We start from the raw sequence: 23,623 nt of genomic DNA on the forward strand, positions 1-23,623 counted from the left end.
TCGATATAAAGGGCTCTTTAAACCGGTTTCTGCACTCCTCCCTGATGAGAGGAGTAGCACTGAAATTGGTATTGCCATATCGGATTAGGGTTAGTGTGGCCGCAAATCGATAGTATTGGCATCCGGGTGGTATCTCACAGAGCACCATTGTGACCAATCTGGAAAGCGCACTGGAACTTGGAATGCCAGTGGCCAGGTAGACAGGAAAAGCCCCGTGAACTTTTTTTGAATTTATTTCCTTGCAGCAGCGAAGCTCTGATCAGCAGGCTGGCGATGCAGTCCCCAAATACAAAAAGAGCTCCAGCATGGAGCGTAGGAAGATACACTGCATCACTGAAGTATGGAGGAGACAAATCGTAATCAGAGCTTCGCACAATTTACAGAAGACAAATGCCGAAAGCATTTTGAAAAAAAGTCTCACAAGGTCTATGAATACACATGAGAATCCACAACACAGTGGCTGTGATTGGACAAAGCGTACAGACTAGAAGCCAGAAAGAATGAAATGGAACCTCAAAGGGGGGAGGGAGAGGGTACTGAGAACCACGCTACTCACCACAGCCTCCCGCACCGATATCTGAGAAAGGAGTATGCCATTCTGAGTGCTGAGCTCCCAATGCCTGAAGTAAAAAACATTAGGCGCCAGGTGTTTCAGGGTCACTATTGTCGTCAATTTACACTCCTTCCCCCCCCTCCACAAAGAAAAGGAAAAACATTGCATCGCGCCTTTTTTCAATGTCACGCTATCTGTCTACTGGCAATGTTGGCTGGTAGAGACGGGGTGCTGCAAGTGATGAACTACAAGGCATCCACCTCCCGTATGGCACAAAATATAACTGCAAGCCTACATCATCATACAGACCCGTGACGTGCCTTCCTGGTCAGCCTGGTTTTATCCAAGTTGTGTTAAAGGTTCTCTCTTACTTCTTATAGCTTAATGTAACCCAGGAAGTTAATTATTTCAGTTTGATTATCTGACATTTTTTTTTTCAGCAACTCATGTGTAAACAAATGCTGCATACAGTAGTGTTTCCTTTATGGAGAATCTTGGAATTTCTTAAATAACATATGTGGGCCAGAATTCTACTTTAGAAAGAGTTTTATCAGGAGAGCTATATCAATACTCCTGTAGTGTAGACACAGCTAAACACAAATGCTTTTTCTGGATATTGCTTTGCCAAGTTCCGCAGCAAAATAAGGTTACATCAGCAAAAGCACTTTTTATGAATGCTATAACTGCATCTACTCTAGGGTTTTGGCAATTATAGAAACACTGTCAAAATAGAAAATCACACACCTGATCTTATCAATATCAGCAATAGTTTTCTTATTTTTAGACTTGCTTTAATCCCAGAAACTCTATAATTTTGACAAAAGCATATTTAGTGAGTTAGAAAAAAATTATCAATATCAAAGTGAACTCCTGAAAATGGCTGTGTTATCAACTTAGTCACTGCTGTATTACTAATTTCTGAAACCTTCGCAACGTAGTAAACAATGTCATGATCCTTTTCTCTGTCAGATGTCCAAAGCTCTCATGAAGTTAGCTCACCCTATTAGCAACTTTTCCCAATTACACATGGGTTAAGGCAATATCCATGAATCTCAGACTGGTGTCCAGCACTGAATGATGGTTTATGCAAGCTTGCAAAAAAATCTGGGATCCACAGTAAGGGGAAGGCCACTATCTAGAATATTTGGGTTCTCCACTATAGGTGATAAGAGGCAGGAAGCAGCACTGGCAGGTGAGTCAGAATAAGCAAAGCCACTTAATTTATAGCAGCAGCCCTCCCGATTGCATTTGTGGAGAGATGAGACTTAATCTACCGCCACTCACTTCAAAAGGATTGAAAGACTGTCCAGAATGACTGGATTCCTCCCCCAACCATGGTATATCTGTATTAGGGTGCTTTCTATCCAAATAGTAGGGACACTAAAGTTATCTAATGAGTTCTAATACTCAGAAAGTTTTTCAAAAGGCCTGGATAAATGAATCCATTTTCTTTGTAGTTTTAAACTACTCACAGCTGGGAAGGGAAGCAGGAGAAAGGGATTTTTTTTTTTTTATAATTCACTCCATACAGGCTGAGTCATCATGGACAAGATCAGCTTACTCTGTGCCTTCCCCCATTTGTTAGAGTAATAGTATTTACCTCTTCTATATAAGTATAAGAACTATTAGAAATAAGAGCTTTTCTTCTTTTAATTGAATCTGCACAAGTTCTAAGTAAGTCCCTCACAAATGCTTTTTCATGCTCCTTCGACGCAGTCTCAGAGCTAGGATTTTCAGAGTCTTCTCATACCAAACCCATGGCCCGTCATCAAATTATATTTAGTTATGTAATAGCAACTGAAAGGTTTTGCTTGTCATGTTAGTAGTATGCACACGTTACATTACAGACGTTACATTTTATAGCTAAGCACATGCCCGCAATAGATTACTTTACCATGTTCTTCACTGTGCAGGTGGATGCTAAACTATTACGTTACATAGCAGAATGAGCTATGCGTCCTGTAATATTGCTCACTAGGCTACCTCACTTGGAGCTGGTGGGGTGGATTCCAGCTTAAGACTAGACATACCAGTGCTGAGCTTTCTGCTTGAGCTAACATGGTGAAAAATTCATAGTGTATGGAGTAGTACAGGCTAGCTGCCCAAATGTATGTATCTGTCTGGGCCCTCTGGCTATGTACTGAGACAGGCTAACCCATGCACTGCCCATTCTCTCCCAAGCTTCAGCTGTATTTTTGAGCAAGCTAGCTCAAGAGGAGCTAAATGTGGGTACATCTACATGTGCTAGGGAAAAATTCACACCGCAGCTCCCATCTATAGCAAATTAGATTCATTCTGTCATACAAAAATGAATGAATGAGTCACATGATGAGTTCTACTGTGTTGCAAACATAGTACACAGTAGTTCTCTTCCTGCATCGCCAGTAAATTTACTTTTTGTCTGTCATGCTCCCAATGCCCATTTTGAGATAGTTGACTAGCCTCTTATCAGACGGATTTCCCGGCCAAAGTGACATTCACAGGTAAGAGATAAGACAGTCACACAAAATACATTTTACCTTTGAAAATTATTATTGGGCTAAACAAACTTTTGGGATGCAAGACCCACTGGAGCTGATAATCAGATAATATCAGACTGGAAACTGAAAGATTAGACATAAACATTAAAACAAGTGTAGTAGTGTGTTTCCTAGAATGGATCACATCTAGAGATTCTGAAGGGGAAAGGCACAAATTCAGATTCAGATTCCCTGCTGTTCACAGCTGTTTCTCTGTCAAATCTGTCTCTCGCAAGGGTCTGATTCCAGTTTCTCACTGAAGTAATGGAAAAAGCTCCAAATAACTTCAAACAGGAAGTAATCAGGCCACCAAAATGTTTCAGTCCCTCTCTTTACAAGGAGAAAGTACTCGTTCAGTTTAATCACAACCAGACTTGCAGATTGGATAAGGGAATCACTATGCTTAGATATGGGGAAAAAGTTAGAAACTTGATAGCATAATCTCTTTAAAGTCTGCTATTTATCACTTGCCATATTTACAGAGTGTGTGCTACTTCCCTATATTTTAAAATGTAAAAATACCAAATATCTTAACTAGTTGAAAGAGCACTAGACTTCTCAAACTGGGGTCATGAACAACACTGTTTCCTAAAAGGCAAGATGAAACTATGGGAGAGGCCATCTCAATATCTTTTTGTAATAGGGCCATAGTACTGAAACAGGTTGAAGACACTTAAGTCAATATAAAGCAAGTTTTAAAAGCCTCAATTGTATCTATGACTTTCTTTTCAGCCTAAAAATTACATTGAGAAATCCTGTCTCAATACCCCGGATTCCAACAGCAGCAATGCTATTCAAAACACCACAACAAGCTGGAGTTCTTTGCTGACCTTTCTCCTGGACAGAAGAGATAAACTTGTTCATAAACCTGTTCATATTTTGAGAATTCTCTATCATCCTAAAACAGTTTTTTTTTTGGTTTGGTTTTTTTGTTTTTTTTTTTGATATTAGACACAGCTGTTGGGTCTCCTTTCAATCCTATTCTGGGACCAGAATGTACCTAATCCACACTCAAGGAGCCATAGAGCAGGTGGATTGATTTAAATGCAACATGATTTAGATCAATTTAATTTATGAATTTATAAGCACAGGAACCTTGATTTAAATAATTGTGAATCATGTTTTGCAGTTGTACTTTTAGTTATATTGCTAAAGAAAGGCTGATTCTCACTTGGTTGAAGACTAATCAAACATGTTGGATATGCCATCTAACTATAATAGCAAGGGTTTCTCAACTAGGGTCTGTGACCCTCGAGGTGGTCACAAACTTATTACTTGGGGAATCGCAAGCTGTTCAGCCTCCACTCTCAAGCCCTTCTTCACCTCCAGCATTTATAATAGTGTTAAATAATAAAAAATGTGGGTTTAATTTATAACGGGGGGAGTTGCACTCAGGCTTGCTGTGGTGAAAGGGGTCACCTAATAATAAAAAGTTTGAGAAACACTGAACTATACCTTTACACTAAATAAATGGTGCTTTTTGCCTAAAGAGATACCTACACATTTATTAAGCAATTATATTGGCTTGATGTAACATTTTATTCAGACTCCAATTTTTTACATTTTTAAATTATATTAGAATGGTGAATACGTACATGCTTTATTCTATTCATATTTCACTTGTGCCAAGATCGGTTTAGATGAAAACACTTAATGTTTAAATAATTTAATTAATAACCTAGTCATACATGACTGGATACATAAAAGTTTACTAAAATATGTTTGCATTTGAAACTAATTCAATAAACAAGGAAGTATTATCTGAGAGAATCGATATGAATGTTGTTTCTTATTAACTAATGCTTCTCCAGTGTTTTAGAACTAGTAGAAATCTCATCCCCTACCCTGGAACAAATGAATAGAAAACTAAAAGGAAAACAGCTTTTCCAGCTTTTTCAAAAACTCCCGTTTTTTTTTTTTTTTTTAAAACTTTGATGACGGACATTGGACTGAATAACCAAAATGCAGAAATATTCTCTGCAAGCTTGCAGAAAAGGCTATGCTGATCGGGGGAAAAACTAGTTTTTAGGGTAACTTCAACAAACTTCGGTTCTAGATACATAGCCAGAAAACTTTTCCCACTCCTTGAAGTGATTTTTACTTTCCTTTATAAAACTTTGACAGCAGTGTACTACTTAGATTTAAATGATTGTTTAAGTAGATAAGTCCAAGCTTCAACATAGGCTATGTCAAATTTAAAATTTAATTGTAAAAAAAATTTGTTTTAAAAGTATGTATTGAACTTATTAAAGCTGATTTCCAAATAACTGATTTTAGAAAAATCCCATCCACCTAGCCATCAAGCACCACAATGTTGTCCACTCCCAATTCACAAGTGTTTGTAAGAAATGATGATCTTTTTAATTTAAGGCATGGAACAGACACTTCTACGGTCTTTTTCCCAGACTCCCTCGTTTGAACCTTAGGGCAAGCTAACCTCTGTTTCCAAGCTTCCTACTTTCCACAATGGAATTTTATTTTACCTTAACGCCACAGGAGATACCTAGGCATTTCCACTTGTGTATTGGGGGTATAACAGACTGTTTTAATAACAGCTTTACCTTCAATGATGCATCATTGCTTTTAACAAATTCACTTCCAAAGGATTGTGTAGTATAAAGTGGTTAACGTCATTTCATCAGCGGACACAGGCATTCTCTCACTCTCAGTTTAGCATCAAAAAACAATGTTAATTTCAAGGTGTTATTAAATTTTTTTGGTTGTCTTGATTCTTTCGCAAATAAAATCTTCATGTTTGCAGATAAATGTATTCTCCCTGAACTACTAGGTTTGAGTTTTGTAGAACATGCCAAGAGACAATAAAATATTACTTAGTTTTCAAACATATTGAGGAATGAGTGAATACTTTTTAAATGCGTGTGGAGAAGGGATGAAGAAAGGAAGTTAATGGCTTTGTGCTACAGCATCGAACTGATTACAGGTTCGAAACCTGCCAACACAATTCAATGGAATATGAAGGCCCTCAGTACTTTTTAAGAGTAAAATCCTACGGCCAATGCAAGATTTTTGCTATGGTAGGAATGTAACCTGAGTTTGAGTAACAGCGTTACTTACCTATGGCCAGACAACTGAAAGATGCAGGTGTGGCATATCCAAAGGAAAGCATCCACACTTTCCAGCAATGTGGTAAAAATACCACAGAGCAAGGACGAGTCCCCAATGGCCTCTCACCTATCTATGTGATGTAATTGCCTTCAACAGAACAAACTGGATAGAGAGCACTTGGAGAAGTCAAGTCCACGGCCTCCTGCACTCTGGTAAGATCAAGTTAGCCCTAGATAGTTGTTGTCCAACCTGGTCTTAAAAAGCCTTCCCATGATAGGGATTCAACAACTCCCCTTTAAGCTTAATCCAGTGATTATGTATCCTGATATGGTCCTCATAACTACCCACAGTGCAACGCCCCGGAAATCAACGCTAGCCTTGGTACATGGACGCAAACTGCCGAATTAATGTGCTTAGTGAGGCTGCATGCACTTGACTTTATACAATCTGTTTTACAAAACCAGTTTATGTAAAATCGGAATAATCCCGTAGTGCAGACATACCGAGAGAGTAGTGCTTAGTACTACTCACCATTCCCAAGGACTGCCAGTAAGCTGTATGCTTGGTACTAACAGCCTGCAGAACAAGTTCTTAAAAAAATGATCCTGCTCCCATTGAAGTTAATCACAAACTTCCTGTTGACTTCAAAAGCAGAAGCAGTGGCCCTAAACTATAAACACATGTTGTATTTCTGTAGTACTGGTCTTTTACACATATTGTCCTGATTTTCAAGGGTGAGGAATCCCTAAAGCTCCACTGACTTCTGTGGATTTTTGAGTGCTCAGCATTACTGAAAATCATGGCCACCGTTTGCATAGTAGTTATTTACCTGTATCGTGTGTGACTGGTTAAATGCACTCTTTGGGTTGGACCCTCTGTTAGCAAAAAATTGGCATAGTTTGGATGGCTGGGCAGGAGATGCTCATGCTGCCTTAAGGACTTCTTAATTCTAAGGGTGTATATATACATGCAAGCATGGAAAAGTGTGCTATACTTAGCCTGCAATGCTAACAAACACTGGCCTACAAGGACCAGATCCTCAAAGGTATTTCAATGCCTAATTATCATTGATAGCTTTGAGATGCTGAGTCCAAGTGCTTTGGTTTATTAGTTGGTAGGAGTCAGCTGGTCTAATGAAACAGTGCCTGCTTCTTATAGACTTGGGGACTTTTTTTTAAAAGGATTAAAATGCTCCAGGAAATTAATTGCACAAACCTATATGAAAGCAAAATTAAGAATACACAACTAAACACCGAGGAAACGTGAAAGTTCAGTCGGAACACACAACATTGGCTCTGCCCCCTGCATGCATATATTTGGTATTACCTGTGGATGCATCATCAAATGTCTTAGATAAATGTGTATCTAAGACTGCAGAGAAAAAATGTTTCATGCTTTCAGACAGAATATGCAATCACATAATTAAAGACTATGGCCTACATTTTCAAGAGTGACTAGTGATTTTAGGTGCCTCAGGTTATGTCTACACTACGGGATTATTCCAATTTTACATAAACCGTTTTTGTAAACAGATTGTATAAAGTCAAGTGCATGCGACCACACTAAGCACATTAATTCGGTGGTGTGCATCCATGGTCCGAGGCTAGCGTCGATTTCTGGAGCGTTGCACTGTGGATTAGCTATCCCAGTAGCTATCCATACAGTTCCTGCAGTCCCCCGCCCATTGGAATTCTGGGTGTGAGACCCCAATGCATGATGGTTGCAAAAACGTGTATGTGGTGTGCTCTGGGTAAATGTCATCACTCATATCCTTCCTCGTTGAAAGCAACGGCAAGACATCATTCACGCCTTTTTTCCCTGGATTGTCCGGCAGATGCCATAGCACCGAGCAACATGGAGCCCGTTTAGTTTTTTTTACTGTCACCGTATGCTATACTGGATGTTGCTAACAGACGCGGGTACTCGCAGCGCTACAGCGCGCATTCATTTGCTTTGCAGATAGCGAGATAGTTATCGTTGTTCTGTCACCGTCCTAGCATGCCATTGTACACTGGGATGAGAATGACCGTATCAGTTGTTCTGTAGCATCTGCTGCTAGTCATGTTGGTGCCTCGGTTAGAGGTCAGGCTGGGGGCGCAAAGCAAAAATGGGGAATGAACTCCCCCCGATCAATCCTCCTTTTTGGTATTCTAAAAATGGAGTGCAGTCCTGTCTTAGAATATGGCGCAAGGTTAGTAACTAGAGACCAGTGTACCAGAGAACCAGAGAGCCTGAATTCTTCGGTCCTGCGTCCTTGTCGAATCCTACAGCAACATGTATAGAAGCGGGTACCTGATGCTCAGTTTCTAGGGGGTGCCCCTGCAAACGCCCTACCTGGTTGCTTCAATCTGCTCCTCCGAACCTCCACTGGGCTAAAGTTGCAGTTCGCCCCCTTGTGTTGATTGAAAGTAATAAAGATTGCAGGATACGCAGAAACACTGACTTGTTGTGAGATAAAATGAGAGGGAGGTAGCCTCCAGCTGCTATGATCAGTCCAGGCAGTCAGAATCTTTTCCTTTACACATGAAAGGGAAGGGCTGATGGAGCTCAGCCCCAGTTGCTATGATGAAGATGGTTACAGCCGTCTGTACCATCTACTGGAATGACTGGGATTTATCCTATTTTTACCCAGGCATCCCTGGCTGACCTCACCTGAGGCCAGCCAGGAGCACTCACGGGCTGATGAGGATGACAGATAGCAGTCATATTGTACCGTCTGCCTCCAGGGAAGGGAGGGGAGAGGATACTGCTGTCACTGCTGCAGCATCGCATCTACCAGCAGCAATGCAGTAGATATAGGGTGACATTGAAAAATCAAGAAACGATTTTTTTCCCTTTTCTTCACTGGGTGGGTGTAAATTAACGAGCTGATACCTGAACACCTGGACAATGTGTTTGACCCTACAGGATTGGGAGCTCAGCCAAGATGCAAATCTTTTGGAGACTGCTGGGGCTATGGGAATAGCTGGGTCCTCAGTACACCCTCCCTCCCTCCTGAGTGTCCATTTCATTCTTTGGTTTTCCGTTACGCTTGTCACACAGCACTGTGCTGGGACTCTGTATCATAGCCTGGAGATCTTTTTTCAAATGCTTTGGCATTTTGTCTTCTGTAATGAAGCTCTGATAGAACATTTGTCTCCGCACCATACAGCAGTCAGATCCAGTATCTCCTGCATGGTCCATGCTGGAGCTCTTTTTGGATTTGGGACTGCATCTCCACCCGTGCTGTCAGAGCTCCATGCGGCAAACAGGAAATGAAATTCAAAAGTTCGCGGGGCTTTTCCTGTACACCTGGCCACTGCATCCAAGTTCAGATTGCTGTCCAGAGGAGTCACAGGTGCACTGTGGGATACCGCCCGGAGGCCACTACCGTTGATTTGCGGCCAACTAACCCTAATCCGATACGATAATACCGATTCAGCGCCAACTCCTCTTGTCGGGGAGGAGTACAGAAACTGGTTTAAAGAGCCCTTTATATCAATATAAAGGGCCTCGTTGTGTGGACGGGTGCAGCGTTAAATCGATTTAATGCTGCTAAAATTGGTTTAAATGCGTAGTGTAGACCAGGCCTCAGTTTTAAGGTGCTGAACTTGAAAGACGTTAAAGGAGTCAGATTTTCAGAGCTTAGTATTTTCTGAAAATCAAGCGCCTTTAAAGTGCTGTTTGTTACTGTTTTTAAAACCATTTAAAATATATATGATTTTGTAAAAAAATGAGTGCACTGAAGTTTATTAACAAATAATGATAATAGAGAGGAAGAAACAAAGAAGCACAGTATGTTGCATACCATTGGTTTTTCTGACTTGACAGCTTTCACTTGGAGGCATTCTTCCCGCTTTGAGGTAGTGTTGCTGAGGTCCTTTTGTTCGCCAATTGCACCCTGAGTCTGCTGGCCTGGTGATCTGGATTGAGAACGGCTGCCTGGGTCTCTTGGTGGTGGAGGCCTTGGATGAATATCTCCACGCTGCTTCTTGGTGACATGTGCCTCGGGGCCATGCACAGTCTTCACATGTTTCCGGAGAGAACTGGGGTCTGTGTAGCGCTTTGTGCAGCCTGGTATCTTGCAAACATATGGTTTCTGCCAGATCAGGTGGGAAGAAAGGCTGAGATTAGATTTGGTTTCCTTGTAGGATTCCTAAGAGTTCCTTTGAGCGCAGTAAGTGTAACAATTATACCCTTCCACAGTGAATGCATTAACAAAGTGATGACATTGTGAAACTGTCTCAGCATTGACCACACCTAATAAAATCTATTCCTCTTCCTTGGTTTTGAAGGGAGCACAATGCACGTTATTGCTACATATGTAACAAAGTAAGAACACAGGCAGATCCTCAGCTGAAGTAAATTGCCATAACTCCACTGAAGTCAATGAAGCTACGACAATATACTCCAGCTGAAGATCGACCCCATGGGATTTACCATATTGGATCAGATCACTGGTTTATCTAATTCTGCATCCTGCCTCTGGGTGGTCCAGTACCTAATGCTTGAAATTCAGAGGAAAGCAAAATCGTTCTATGATGCACTGAACCAACTATTGAGGGGGGAATTCATACATCATCCCCTACAGGCAATCAGTTTAAATGCCTAAGCATGGGATTTGATGACCACTATCATTCTGATCCAGCATAACTATTTTTTGAGGTCATAAATTTATCAGCTCTTCTTTAAATCCAGTGATGTCAATGGAGCTACATCAGTTTACACCACTTGATGGTCTGGTTCTATAGCATCAGCGCACTTCATTGTGAAATACATTTCTGGTAAGATTTAGGGTTTATTTGTTCGCTCGATTTTGTTGTTGCATGGTCACCAATGCAAGAAAGTGATGTTCCATCAATGATGATAAACTAAATTTAGTGATTGACTGTTGAATATGCAACCTAGAGCTTAAAAATCAGATCAAAGCATCCAGATCAAAAACACACCTTGTTTGTGCCTCATATTGCTATGATGGGATGGACAAATTGATTCCAACAAAGTATGAACCAACCCAAAGCTTAGATCAGGTATTGGAGAGGTTTAGGTAAATGTCCTACCCCTGATTTTTGTAATAATTTACAAAATCCACCATTATGTATCAGCAAGTCTAGAAGTTTGCAGAACATATGCAACCAAATTTAAGCTGATTATGGCGCTGTGCAATGCTGTCTGGGTCACCTGTGACCCACAGATGCTACAGTGACTGCAAAATTTGAAGAGAATGCTAGTCCTCGTGAATTGCTGTGACGGATGTGGTGGGAAATCACCAAAGAAAGATGAGCTTGGTTTGGAAATGGAGGGAGATTGGCGGAGGAGAGGAACCATAGGTTCCTGGCATGTAATCAGCCAGAACGCTAATTTTTCTACAAGGCCTAGAGAGGAACAGACTGACGAGAAGGGAAGAATGAAGTTTAGGGAAGAATCTAGTTGAAAGGGAAAGAGAGTGAAACGTGGAAAAGAGGGGTAGTAAGAAGAACTCAGAAGTTTGGACAGGCCATGCCCCTCAAGATTCTTCCACATTTACCAACAGCAGCTGAAGAAGCTAAATCCCCATCTGCTGCATCTCTAGCAAGATTCTGAACCCCCCCTTAGCTCCCATTCACTTTGTGAGTAGTCGATGGTGCCCGGCAACGTATAGGATCAGACTCGAAATAAAACTCCTGGCAGAGTTAACACTGTTCCTGACTAGCCAGCAGATGTCACTATAGAACAACAACAGGAGGTTTAAAACTGTCCCCTCCACTTCGGGGAGTGAGAAAATTATTACTGGATTACAGCTCTTCCACTGGTTACCACACAAAGTCTCCATTAGATCAACCAGCCAGTCCCCTTCTTTGATTCTTGACAAAATGACAAGGAGCCTCTTTAGATCACCACACTGTTAAAATGATTTACTGTCGTTAACTTACCTATTTCATGTTTCTTGAGGATTTTTGTGTCTGCATTCTCAATACATTCTTTTGAGAGTAGTATGTCTGTGGGCAGCCAGAGCCCTTTCACGCCTGGGTGCTTGCTTACCTCATTGGAATGAGTCCTGTTTTGGTGCTTGGCTCGATCGGAGGCATTAGAGAATGCTTTGTTGCAGCCCTCATGCTCACACACATATGGTTTCTCTCCAGTGTGAGATCTCAAGTGGGTTTTCAAGTTTTCTAGTCTGGAGTAGGCCTTTGTACAACCTTCAAACTGGAGACAACATGCATATTGGGATTATTCTACACACTTGGGCTTGGAGAAAAATTAAACCAATAAAAAGCCCTAGATATCTCAAAGACTAGAAGCTTTCCAAATCCTATGAGATGGAGGGTTTCTTTCCTTTCATTTAAATATGGCACAATTCCTCAATAAAGTATTTCCAGCACCACGTAAAACAGAAAACACCCTGCATGGTAACAATACGTTCAAGTTTGTTTAAACACTAAAATCCATTACAGAGTCACTAATATTTTTGGGTCAGCACTAGGATCCAGATACTCCTCAGTGAGGGAAAGTAATTTTAAACACACATGGAAATGCCTTTGTGCTATTTTAGGGATTCATCAGATGGTTTAGTGGACGAACTAGGCTTAATAGTGCCCTATCTTGTACCATACAAAGTGGAGAGATGATGTTACCATGTTGATGTGGTGCTGTTTGCACAAACTTTATGCACAGGTCTAAAACAGCTATCCAAAAGGCAAGGCAGTGGAGAATCAGTCCCACTGTGCTCTACAAGTGATCCTATCCACCCTGGGATAGCTTGGAACTCAGTGTTGTTTACTCACAGTGCATTTGTGTGGTTTTTCCCCTGTGTGTCTCCTCATGTGTACCACCAACATATACTGGGCTTTGAACGGCTTCTGCTCCCGGGAACAATCCAGCCATCGGCACACAAACTCCTTCTTCTCTCCATGTATATGATCATTGTTTATATGCTACACAGGGACAAAACAATATTACAGGTTAACTCCCGGATGATCTGGTGGTTCCTTCTGGCCTTAAGCTGTATGACTCTCTATTACTCCTGTTTAAGACAATTTTTTTTATTAAAATATTCATATTATTCATATTATAATAGCGCCCAGGAACCCCAGAACAAAAAAAAACACAGAACAAAAAGACAGTCCCTGCTGCAAAGAGTTTACAATCTAAGTAGATTAAAGGCCCAATCCAAAGTCTATTAAAGTCAATGAGAGGCATTCCACTGACATCAGCAAGCCTAGGGCATACAAAAATATGAAGCTGATCATGGGTTTATTGAAATTTCACTCAGGACTCAATTTACCTTACTCATGTTGAGTAATACTTACTCACACCAATGGAGTCTCATTTACATGCTACTCTACATAAGTAAGGGTTGCAAAATCAGGTCCCTATTGACTTCATGCTAATGTAAGTTTTCCATACAACATTTTTTTTTCAGGGGATATGTTCTTCAAATAAAAATGTCAATTTAACTGATTAATTGAATTTAAAACCACCCATTATGACTCACTCTGTATTTCCACCATTTTCTTAAAAGTGGGTGTATTTATTTCATGTATGCCTAGAAAATATTACACACTGCAATGATTAAAAAAAAAAAAATCTAATCGAAGTGGGGTTCACGCCAACCCATACTTATTTTGCCTTTTTGTAATACAGTTCATCCCTTATTAAATAGTTTGCCTCAAAAGCTAAGTCTTAAATATGGCCCTCCAAAACACTTGTGCAGCTGTCATTATGGTCAGAGGGATACGTGTGAGGTGTCCAAAGGCAGAATTTGGTTCTATGACTTTTGCTTGTTCCAAAAGGTAACTTGTGCTGTTCCACTCAGTAAGGTAAAATATTTAAGTACATGCTTAAGTTTTCATTAAGCGCTCGGATGGCGTGGTGAATCAGGACCTACAACAAAATCGAATTTAGAAAAATATTAATTGTTCAAATTCTTTGCTCAGCTTTAAGAAAAATCACACTAGATTGGGATTTTCAAAGAGGAATGAATTTCAATGGGATTTGGGTGCCTAACTCTACCGGACTTTCTTTCAAAATCCCAGCCTTCATACACTTTGTCATTACAGTTCTTCAATTGTTTTTGCAGGCTTCCTAAACAGTCATCGTTTCCCAGCTTTACCACTAGGTGGCCTCCTGTCTCAGAATATACAATTCTATTAAGGTAAGAATATAAACTGTTTCCAGAGTTTAAACTTGATCTTAGTATAGAGATGAAATCGGTATCTGCTCCATAAGTAGCTCACAGAAAAATCAGACATACTGAAAGTCAGTAGTTCAGACTGGAGCACAAAAAGATAATCCTAATTTTTTTAAAGTCCTGAAAACAACCAGAAAACCAAATAAAATCACTTATGTTTACAATTATACAGTATCCCCATGGCAAACAGATGTGGGTTTCCTATAAAAGATGACTGTTCTTTTTCTGTTTTCTAAGCTTTATTACGATTTCTTAAAAGTTATGATGGTGCACACAGCATCTGAACAGAACAGATGTGCTGGACAATGTACAACATTTAATCTTTAAACGTTTATGTTTCAAATGCATATCTCTGTAGTCCATTCATATTATATGAGCCTGTACCAAAAAAGTACAGATGGTCAGTGTTTTGAAACTGAACCAGAACAGTACAGAGAGGTTTAAGTGCACTCTTATTTCCCACAAGAAAAAAAAAAGTGACTGTACAAAACTCATTGGCCAATACTCATAACTATTGGCCAAGTCTTCCGGTAAATAAAATGGTGCATCAGCTGGATAAATCTACATGGGATGCAAACTAACAACTGGTGAATGTTACACAAGTTGAATTCCATCTGATTTAAATAGAGACCAGAAGTTAATTTTGTTCTCGTTTCAACTACAACAGCATAATTTTATCTACACAGTCAAGCAGTGTACAAATCTTGTTAGTTTTGCCTACATAGCAATTATAAAATCTGACTTTTTCCTCTTTGGCCATACAAATAAGATTCTCACCTGGGCCCTCGTCAGCTCCCATCCTCATTAATGTAACCAATTCTCATTGGCCTCCCTAAAATTCACTCCATCTCACCAATCCATGCAAGATGCAGCCACTAAAACCACCTTCCTAGTGATTTGACTGTCATTCCTTTCTTAAAATCCCTCCACTGTCTCCCTCCTTTTCCACAACATCAAGCATCTTGTGATTGCCATCAGGGCATTGCATAACTCTGCTTCTCCCTAGTTATCTGCTTGTCTCTCTTATCATATCACTTCTTTCTCATCCTCTCCACTCTTCCCACAGCCATCTTTACTTTCGTCCATGTTATCTCAATGCACTGAATGTCCTCTCTAAGCCGGTCTGCAAAGCTCCTTGTTCTCATTGAAATCACTCATCTGAAGGTCTCGAAGAAACTGGCTGACAAAGTCAAGTACTAATCTGCTTCATTTATTTTATTCTTGAATGAGCTTCTCAGCTCCCTTGGAGGAAGGTGTGGAAAGTTGCCAGGGAGAGGTGTAAAGACACTGGAATGGAAGCTGGGCATTGGTAGAGGAAGAAGAGGAGACAGATGAACTGGTTAAAGAGAATGTAATGTGCTAAGCCCACATAATAAAACATACAAGTTGCAGAGCACAACAAAACACTTAGTCAATAAGATTGATGGCTTTCATCAATTTGGGTCAGATTCTGATCCTGTTACTGTTACTCTGAGTTGTACCTCACTCTGGGAGCAGCTCACTGATATAGAGAGAGACAGGCAAATTACATAAATTGTCTATCCATTTTTATTGGGCTTTTAATTATTATTTAGTAATATATACATGTATGTGTGTGCCTCACAAATTGAAAAGCATGCTCCAAATAGAGCTAATGATCTTGCAGACAACTGCTATGTAAAATGTTCATTAGTTTGTGAACTTCACTATTCAGGTTCTTTCACTCTAATAATTACCTTTGGATTTTGCATGGTGTTTTTGACTCCTTGGTCACCACTATGAGAACAAATGAATAGTTTTTAGCTTTACGCTCTGGCATAAGAGTATTATGCAAAGCAGAAGCTTTGGTACAGTACAATAAGGATTTATGGGGTTTCAATTTATAATCTGTTTGTAACCTTATTACATCCATGAAATGTCACATTCCAGGGACTAGATCAGAAGGATTTTTTTTCCTGGTGAAATTGAATTTTAATGCAGCGGTCCTAGTGTCTTATGGGTGTGAAAAGACTGTTCTTTTAATTTTTGTCTGTTATGGGCCCGATCCTTTAAGTCTTACTCATGTTATTAATCCTTACTAAGGCCAATAGGCTCATCCAAGCCAATAAGCCTACTCCCCAGAGTAAGGATTACTCACATAAGGCTCTTCTGGATCAGTCTCCATATTATTAAAAGCTTCTCATCTGAAAACTGAAGGTCTCTTAAGAATAGAAAATTTCACACAATGTCCCTCTCACATAAGCATGATAGAACCTCCCTCAAAAAATAAGGTCCATTAATAGAATGCTGTTCACCTTCATGCCAATTGAATGTTAATCAACAGAGTTAAATTAGCTCTAGCCCAGTTTCTTTGGTTTAAAGGGTGCTTCTATGCTGAGCATATAACATTTCTGCACAAATACTGCGACACGGAGGAAGACACACAATGCAGGGTAACCATTTGCAACTCCACTAAAATCAAGGCTGAATCTGGCCTATACTCTCTGCTGGGAAGGCTCAAAGGGATGAGAGACTGGAAGCATGATTTGGAGTCACCCTAGAACCCAAAGTAGTCTATGATCACATCGAATGGCAATAAATAAAATCATAAAAGATAGCCTAAAATGTGGAGCCAGTGCAGGTTTCATAAGCAGCACTTGCTGCTTTGCACCACAGCAGAAAATGCACTCCAACATTTGAGGTAGGAACTTTCAAAAGATCTTTTTGTTTAATTTCCCCCTTCTGTGTGTTTTCTATAGAAAGGGAGCACACAGGGATATCCTGACTGACTACTTGGTACCTATTAGTCATTCATATATAAACAAAGGCCAAATGTGTTTCCCTTGGTAGCCAAAGAGTAGCAAGAGAGACTATCCTTTGACACTGGAAGGATGATTCAGGAGCAACAGAGAAGGAATAGATAATAGATCTAAGTGAGGCTGCATTGGCTAATAAAGTATGGTTTGGAGGATAAAACAGAAAAGTATGAAGAAAATATCTAAGTTTATTTCATATACTGAATACTTTATGCAATATATTCAACAAGGAAACCAGAAATAAAAGGCATTACTTGCATGCAATGTGGCTAAGTTAATGGTGCTGTGCAAAGTATAACATTAGCATCTCCAATAAGTTTAAAAAAAAAAAAAAATAACTATGTAACTTAAATTTTGCACTAACTAAGCTTTTGAAAGCTAACAGTCCCCACTAAATGTATGGATTTAAAAGCAGTAGACAGTTAGGACACTTTATTGGGCAATCTCCCCACCCCAAGTGCACAGGCACACAAGGCTGGAAAATGCCCAGAACTGCTGCAGTTACTGTGCGTGAGACAGTATGGTGAGTCAGTGCAGCGGAACAACCTCTAAAGATGGCATACTCTGCAGCCGCATGGAGGGGCAGTTTGAGAGTTCACAAATTGCACAGAGCCAACATTCCAAGTCTTAGTGTAAGGGGCGTCTGTAGTGCAGATTTGAACCCAGCAATACAAACTGGAGTCACCACTTAATAGAGCAGAATGGCTGTGTGGCTGGGTTGGAAAGGAATTAATTGCCCCCAACCTGTAGGTGCTCCATGTAAAGTCCATTTACTTAGGTTTTTGCACAAGGGATGAAGATTTGGCCTTAAGCCCATGTGCAATTAAGTTGCTGCAATCATAAAATATACAAGGGGCATCTGCGATATGAACCCCTGCACTGATATCTAGCTATCAAATCTGTTTATCTAAGGAACTAGCTGCCAGTACCAAAATAGCTGAGAAGCTGACAATCTTTAACATGCTTAGCCTCACAACTCCCCTGTGAGGTAAGGAAGTATTAGTAGCCTCATGTCACGGATGGGGAACTGAGGCACAGAGAGTGTAAGCGACTTCCTCAAATGGCTAAGTAGATTCAAAAAGGGCATTGCCCTTCTAGAGATGTGGCCATGCAGCCTTATCCAAGTGCCCATTCTTGTTTCCTCCTCAGAGGTTGAGTCCATGACTCATCACTGCTCCTCGCTGCCATATTAGGCAGTCAAGCAACGAGGAGATGACATCAGAGCAGCTGCTCCTCCACAACATCTCATTATAGGATGGCAGGCCTCCTCCCTGACAACTGGTGAGAGATGGAACGAACCACATAGATGGAAGACAGCTCTGAAAAGGAGCCAGAATGTAGAGATGGGCCTACCAGACCACAGATATCCCCCTGACAATGGAAATCACAGAGGAAGGCAAAAATTGTGTGTATGTGGGATCAGATCTTGCTACCACAAATGCACCCAGGGTGGAATTTTTATAAATGATCCAACTGGTAAAATCCAGCCCCTCCCTTTTCTCTCCAACCGTTGCAGCAGCTCTGCAGGGACACTGCATTCCTTAAAATGGAGGTCTCCATCTCCCACTGACTGTAGAAGTTCTGCATCACTTCCTGGAAAGTAAGTATGGATCCTTCCTGTCCTTTTTCTATCACACTGGCAAGCCTCAGTAGCAGGCAGGCCCTGAACAGCCAAGGTAAGCAGCAACAAGAGACCAACATCCTCTTCACTGCTCTATAAAGATGAGTATTTGACCCATGTCCTTAACGGGGCATAAGTACTTAAGCCATTTTTAGTCATTAAGATGGAAGAAGCACATAAGCTGCTTTAAGTCCTTATGGTGGCATAAGCTTTTAAGCCACTTTTAAGTTCTTAAAGCCCAATGCAGCCTATTGCCATACATTGAAAAATGTGATCTTAGATACATGCCTGCCAAGAAGTTCCAATTAGCAGTATTCTGAAGTATAGCAATTTTTTTTTTTATAGTGAAAAAGATTTCCCAGGTGCTCAGAATTCGAAAATTACTGGAGTGATTTGCTCTGTACATTTACTAATATTTTTTAAATCAAATAATTACATAAAGTTTCATTCAAAAAGGTGGCTCTTACAGAAACTTATTAGCATGTGAAAACCAGGAGGTATAATTTAAACCACTCTATAGACTTGAACACCATACGGTATCTGCACAAGTGATGCCACTGTAATACATGCACTAAACAGCATAGGATGTTTATACAGTAAGTTCACATAAGGTAGGGTACATACAGGTATTCAGACATTTGAAATCAGTGGGACACAGGCATCTAAGTACTTTGATGAATCCCACCCATGGCTGTCTACCCTCTACATCAAGACAAAAAGAGTCAGCTCAACTGGAATTCTAGTTAATTTAAAGTCAGGTGCCATGTCAACTTTTTATTACTCTCTGTTGTTAATGTTACTCTTCCTGATTCCTAGTGTAGTTCCTTGAGGATTGGTTAAGTTGGAGAGAACAGCAAGTGAAGAGCAGAGGGAGGAGAAAGATCAAAATTAGAAACCCAAGTGGAATGAGAAGTAACGATAAGTTATAACCAAACAAGAAGGCCAACAGAATTAAATGGAAGGGGCTCAGATGCACATGGAGAGTGGGAGGGACAGAAAGCAGGTGTGCACTTCAAACAGTTGAATGGTAAGGAGATGAGGAGAGAAGGTAGCATTAGGAAAAGCAATGGAAAGCAGGAATTGAAGAGTAAGGGCTGAGAATGAGATAATGCAACAATCAGATGTTAAAGTAGTAGAGGGGAAGACTCAGAGAACTCACAGGGAACAGAAGAGAAAGTAGCAGTGGAAAGAAACACACTGGAGATCAGGAAGGGTCTGTGGGTGCTGCAAAGTTCACTAAACAGAGAGACAAAGAAGGAGGGAAAGAAAAGTGGACAAGTCATGTGAGAAGCATATACACTGGCACTGTTAGTGCCCCAGTCCCAGTTTAATCACAGGGGCACTTTAATCTAGCACTAAAAGAGATAAAAAGATGATTTTAGTCATACCACTAAGCTTTTACATAAGTGTTAAGTAAAGCTGATTTACCTCAGTGAAGTTCCCCTTTCCCCTTGTGCAGTATGCTGGGGACTGGTTGGCTGCCATCCTGTCCCCAGTGTCCTACAAGCATAGGCTGCATTTGAGTGGTGCATGTGCTTGTAAAATGCATTGGGCTAGGCACTATGAGCTAGATTGTGCCCACCCTGGCAAAAGTGGGCAAGGGAGGAAACAGAGTGCAAGAAGCCTTCTTCTTCCCTCCTGTTTGACCCCATTGTCCTCTGCACAAGTGCCAAGCATGGTTCTAATTCTTCCCCTCAATTATCCCCCCATGACAAATACTATGCAAATCTATTCCCTCCAAAAGGACTAGGACTGATAAGGGACACAGCTTCCCCGACCCCATCAGACAATAGTGCTGACCTCAGGTGCATGTGGGAAAGCACGCAGCAATCTGTCAAGGTGTGGGGGGTCTCAGTGGTTGCTTTATGCTCCAGGAGGCATAGTGATGGAAAGGCAGAATTCCTCCACAAGCTTCTTCTTGGGCAGCTTCCCTCTTCAATGCCCTCCACCACGGCACAAGACAACCACAGCCTTTTATTATCCTTTAACACCTGTAGTACAATGGAGACCATTGGCCACAATCCCGATCAGGGCCCCACAAGAAACAAGGAACACGAGTTTGGATAGGGGAGGAGGAAGCTGTCAAATACAAACTATTTTAACATACATTTACATTTTGGGATGGTCATTCTAAATAGACAAACTGAGGGTATGGCTACATTTGCAACTTCAAAGTGTGAGTGTGGTTGCAGCGCCAGCGCTGAGAGAGAGCTCTCCCAGCGCTGCACATACTCCACATCCTCTACGGGTGTAGCTTGCAGCGCTGGGAGCCGTGCTCCCAGCGCTGCGGCACTGTTTACACTGAGGCTTTACAGCGCTGTATCTTGCAGCACTCAAGGGGGTGTTTTTTTCACACCCCGGAGTGCGAAAGTTGCAGCGCTGTAAAGCGCCAGTGTAGCCATGGCCTAAGAGTCCTAACACCCTTTCTCCTGAGCCATCGTGAACTGGAGGATTTGTAATTGTTGCCACAGCAGAAATGGATCTTGAGTAGTGTTGTTATTGACATGCAAACTCTTGTTATTAAACAGGAACATGTTATATAATAATATAAAAGACACATCCCAGCAGGGCTGTTTTCTTCTTGCCTGTGTTTCTGTTGTCAACATAGATCTCATTATTTTTCTTCACTTTCCTGTAATAACAAAAAGCATTCTCAATTTTGTAAGTTAAAAATGTTTCCTATTTGCTAATCTGTGTGTGTGGGAGGGTGATTCTGCTCCAAAATTTAAATCTTTTTCTTCTGTTCTCTATCAGTCAATTCTGCAGTTGTCTTTGTTGCCCATCAATAGGTTAAACATATCCAGCTTGTATGTTTAAATGCTAAAGACAGAGAAGTCCCCAAGGATACGTCAATCGTTGGCCCATGTACAAAGAAAATACTGTATTTTGCTCTGAAGAGCTCTCTGTGGCAATTTAAGCACAGTGAGACAGACACAATATCCTGGAGAGAGCAAAACCTGCCTTATTACATTCCTGACCCAAGAGAAAGGATCTGCCCTTAGGATATAAAGGGAATCAGTGGGGGCGGGGAGGAGGGGGAGAAAAGTTACTTAGTTGTAAAACTCAAGACAGTAGTTCATAATATAGCATTTCCTTTCTTTTAATCTCTGATATCGTAATTATACAGTATGTATAGGACACAACATGAATGAGGCAAACATATTTTGCTGTTTAGGCTGAAGAGGGATTCCTTGAGACTGTGTTTTAGGTTTCCGTGTTTTTATGTAAGCTTTGGGATTTTAGGGAAGGAGTAACATGACATTATAAGGATTCTTTCACAATAAGATCACATCTTGTTCTTGTTTCATTTGACATACCTTCATTCACATAGATAATATGCCAAGTCCGCTAACAGCAAAATGTTGCTCAGTAAAGGTGGCATTTTAGAATTCTTCCTTGATTTCCTGTGCAAATCCAGGTAGACATAAAGCGATGGGCAAAAACTCTGCTTTTACTTCTTAATATCAAAGGTTTATTGAACGAGCATCTGCCGTAATCTCTGCAACAACTGGTGTGGATGTTAATCATTTTCTGACAATATAAAAGCTACTTTAATGGGTTCTCAGTTCTGTTTCTACTCTGATGTTTCCTCACATGACATAATCTAAAACTAAAGTGCCATCTCTCAGGGAAGAGTGTTACATTCTTACATTATTAACTGGGAGGTTAATAGAGGAAGCTGACATTTTAAGGAGTTCAGAATCTCTTTTATTTTTATTTCTGGAAAGAATCTTACAATATACTCAGGAACTGCTGTGAGAGCTAAGCCTTGCCAATCCCTTTTGTACTGAAGTTTATATTCTATGTCCATGAGTCCAAGAAGAGTGTCAAAGCTTCCATATTTTGTGAAACTAAACAGAATGCTCTGCCCTCACCCCATCCCCAATAGCCCTAATTTGGGGATCTTCTGGATATGATGCTAAAGTCCATCTATTTGAATGGGCACTGTCAGAGAGCAGAAAGTGGGCTGTCTAGTGGGAAGGTGTGATGAGGGTGCTGAAGCTCCACTGGCTACCACATGACTGGGGGTATGTTGGGAAAAAGTCCTGCTGCTTTGGGGTAAAATTTTCCCATTTTCAGACATGACTTAGGCACTTAGAAGGCTAAATTCCTTTGATTTGGAATGAGATGTAGGCTACCAAGGGCCTAAATCTCTCTTGAAAATGGGGTTTAGGCTCCTAAGTCATTTAGGCACTATTGAAAATTTTACCTTTGGTCAATTTTAACAATCTTCTGTTCTTCAGTGTATTAGATGTGTGTCAGGGTGCTGCGATCTTTGGATGGTCTCTCTTTGTTGTGGAGTGCGTATAATAAATAACAGGTAATTCATCAATTCAGAATGCCTTGAGCATAACCTAAGAATCACTAGACATACTAGTGGAAAGAAAGGGGACCATGTGGAGGTGATCGCTAAACCCTCTGCCAGTGAAGGATGACTCCAGGCTGGCCCAAACAGGCTAGCACCAGGAAGAGTGATAGGGCCTGTTTGCTCTGGGCTTAGGTTGAGCCAGTGCTCCAGCACCTAGTGCAAGTTATGTGGATTGGCAGAGACCACTATTCCTGGCTATAACCACTGAAGGAGTCCTGTATCCTAACCCTGGTTGGTGAGCTGGATTTGGGGCAGTCCTCTCAAGTGTGTATGCACACACACACACACACACACACGGTCTAATTACTCCATGAGGGCACCTTGTGTGATGCTGTGCCTGGAGGGTGAAGCAAGGATTCTACACGGATCTACCAGCCTACGCACCTCACAGAGTGAAGCACAGGAGAGCCAGAGCAGTCTTAGTTCTACCATAGCGGAACAGTTCTGTAATATAAGTGCACGCAGGGAAGGATTTGCTCATATAAGTAGGTTCTACTCCGCACACAGAACTCAGTTCTGGCCTCAGTCACACAGGCACAACTCTCATGGAAGCCAACAGGAACTGCAGTCGT

The 23,623-nt window shown here is 40.9% G+C and overlaps 1 protein-coding gene across 2 annotated transcripts in view; it reads right to left on the reverse strand.

Annotated features, from left to right (window-relative positions):
- Positions 1-23,623, reverse strand: part of GLI3 (GLI family zinc finger 3) — a 275,904-nt gene that overhangs the window by 12,620 nt on the left and 239,661 nt on the right. For both annotated transcript variants that reach the window (XM_032793449.2, XM_032793448.2), the window contains exons 11-13: positions 12,882-13,031; positions 12,139-12,303; positions 9,926-10,216 (exon numbers count right to left, since the gene is read on the reverse strand). In XM_032793449.2, coding sequence (XP_032649340.1) covers positions 9,926-10,216; positions 12,139-12,303; positions 12,882-13,031 — 606 coding nt within the window. The remainder of the gene's footprint in view (positions 1-9,925; positions 10,217-12,138; positions 12,304-12,881; positions 13,032-23,623) is intronic.

The sequence above is a fragment of the Chelonoidis abingdonii genome, chromosome 2 (assembly GCF_003597395.2).
Source record: "Chelonoidis abingdonii isolate Lonesome George chromosome 2, CheloAbing_2.0, whole genome shotgun sequence".
Lineage (NCBI taxonomy): Eukaryota > Metazoa > Chordata > Testudines > Testudinidae > Chelonoidis > Chelonoidis abingdonii.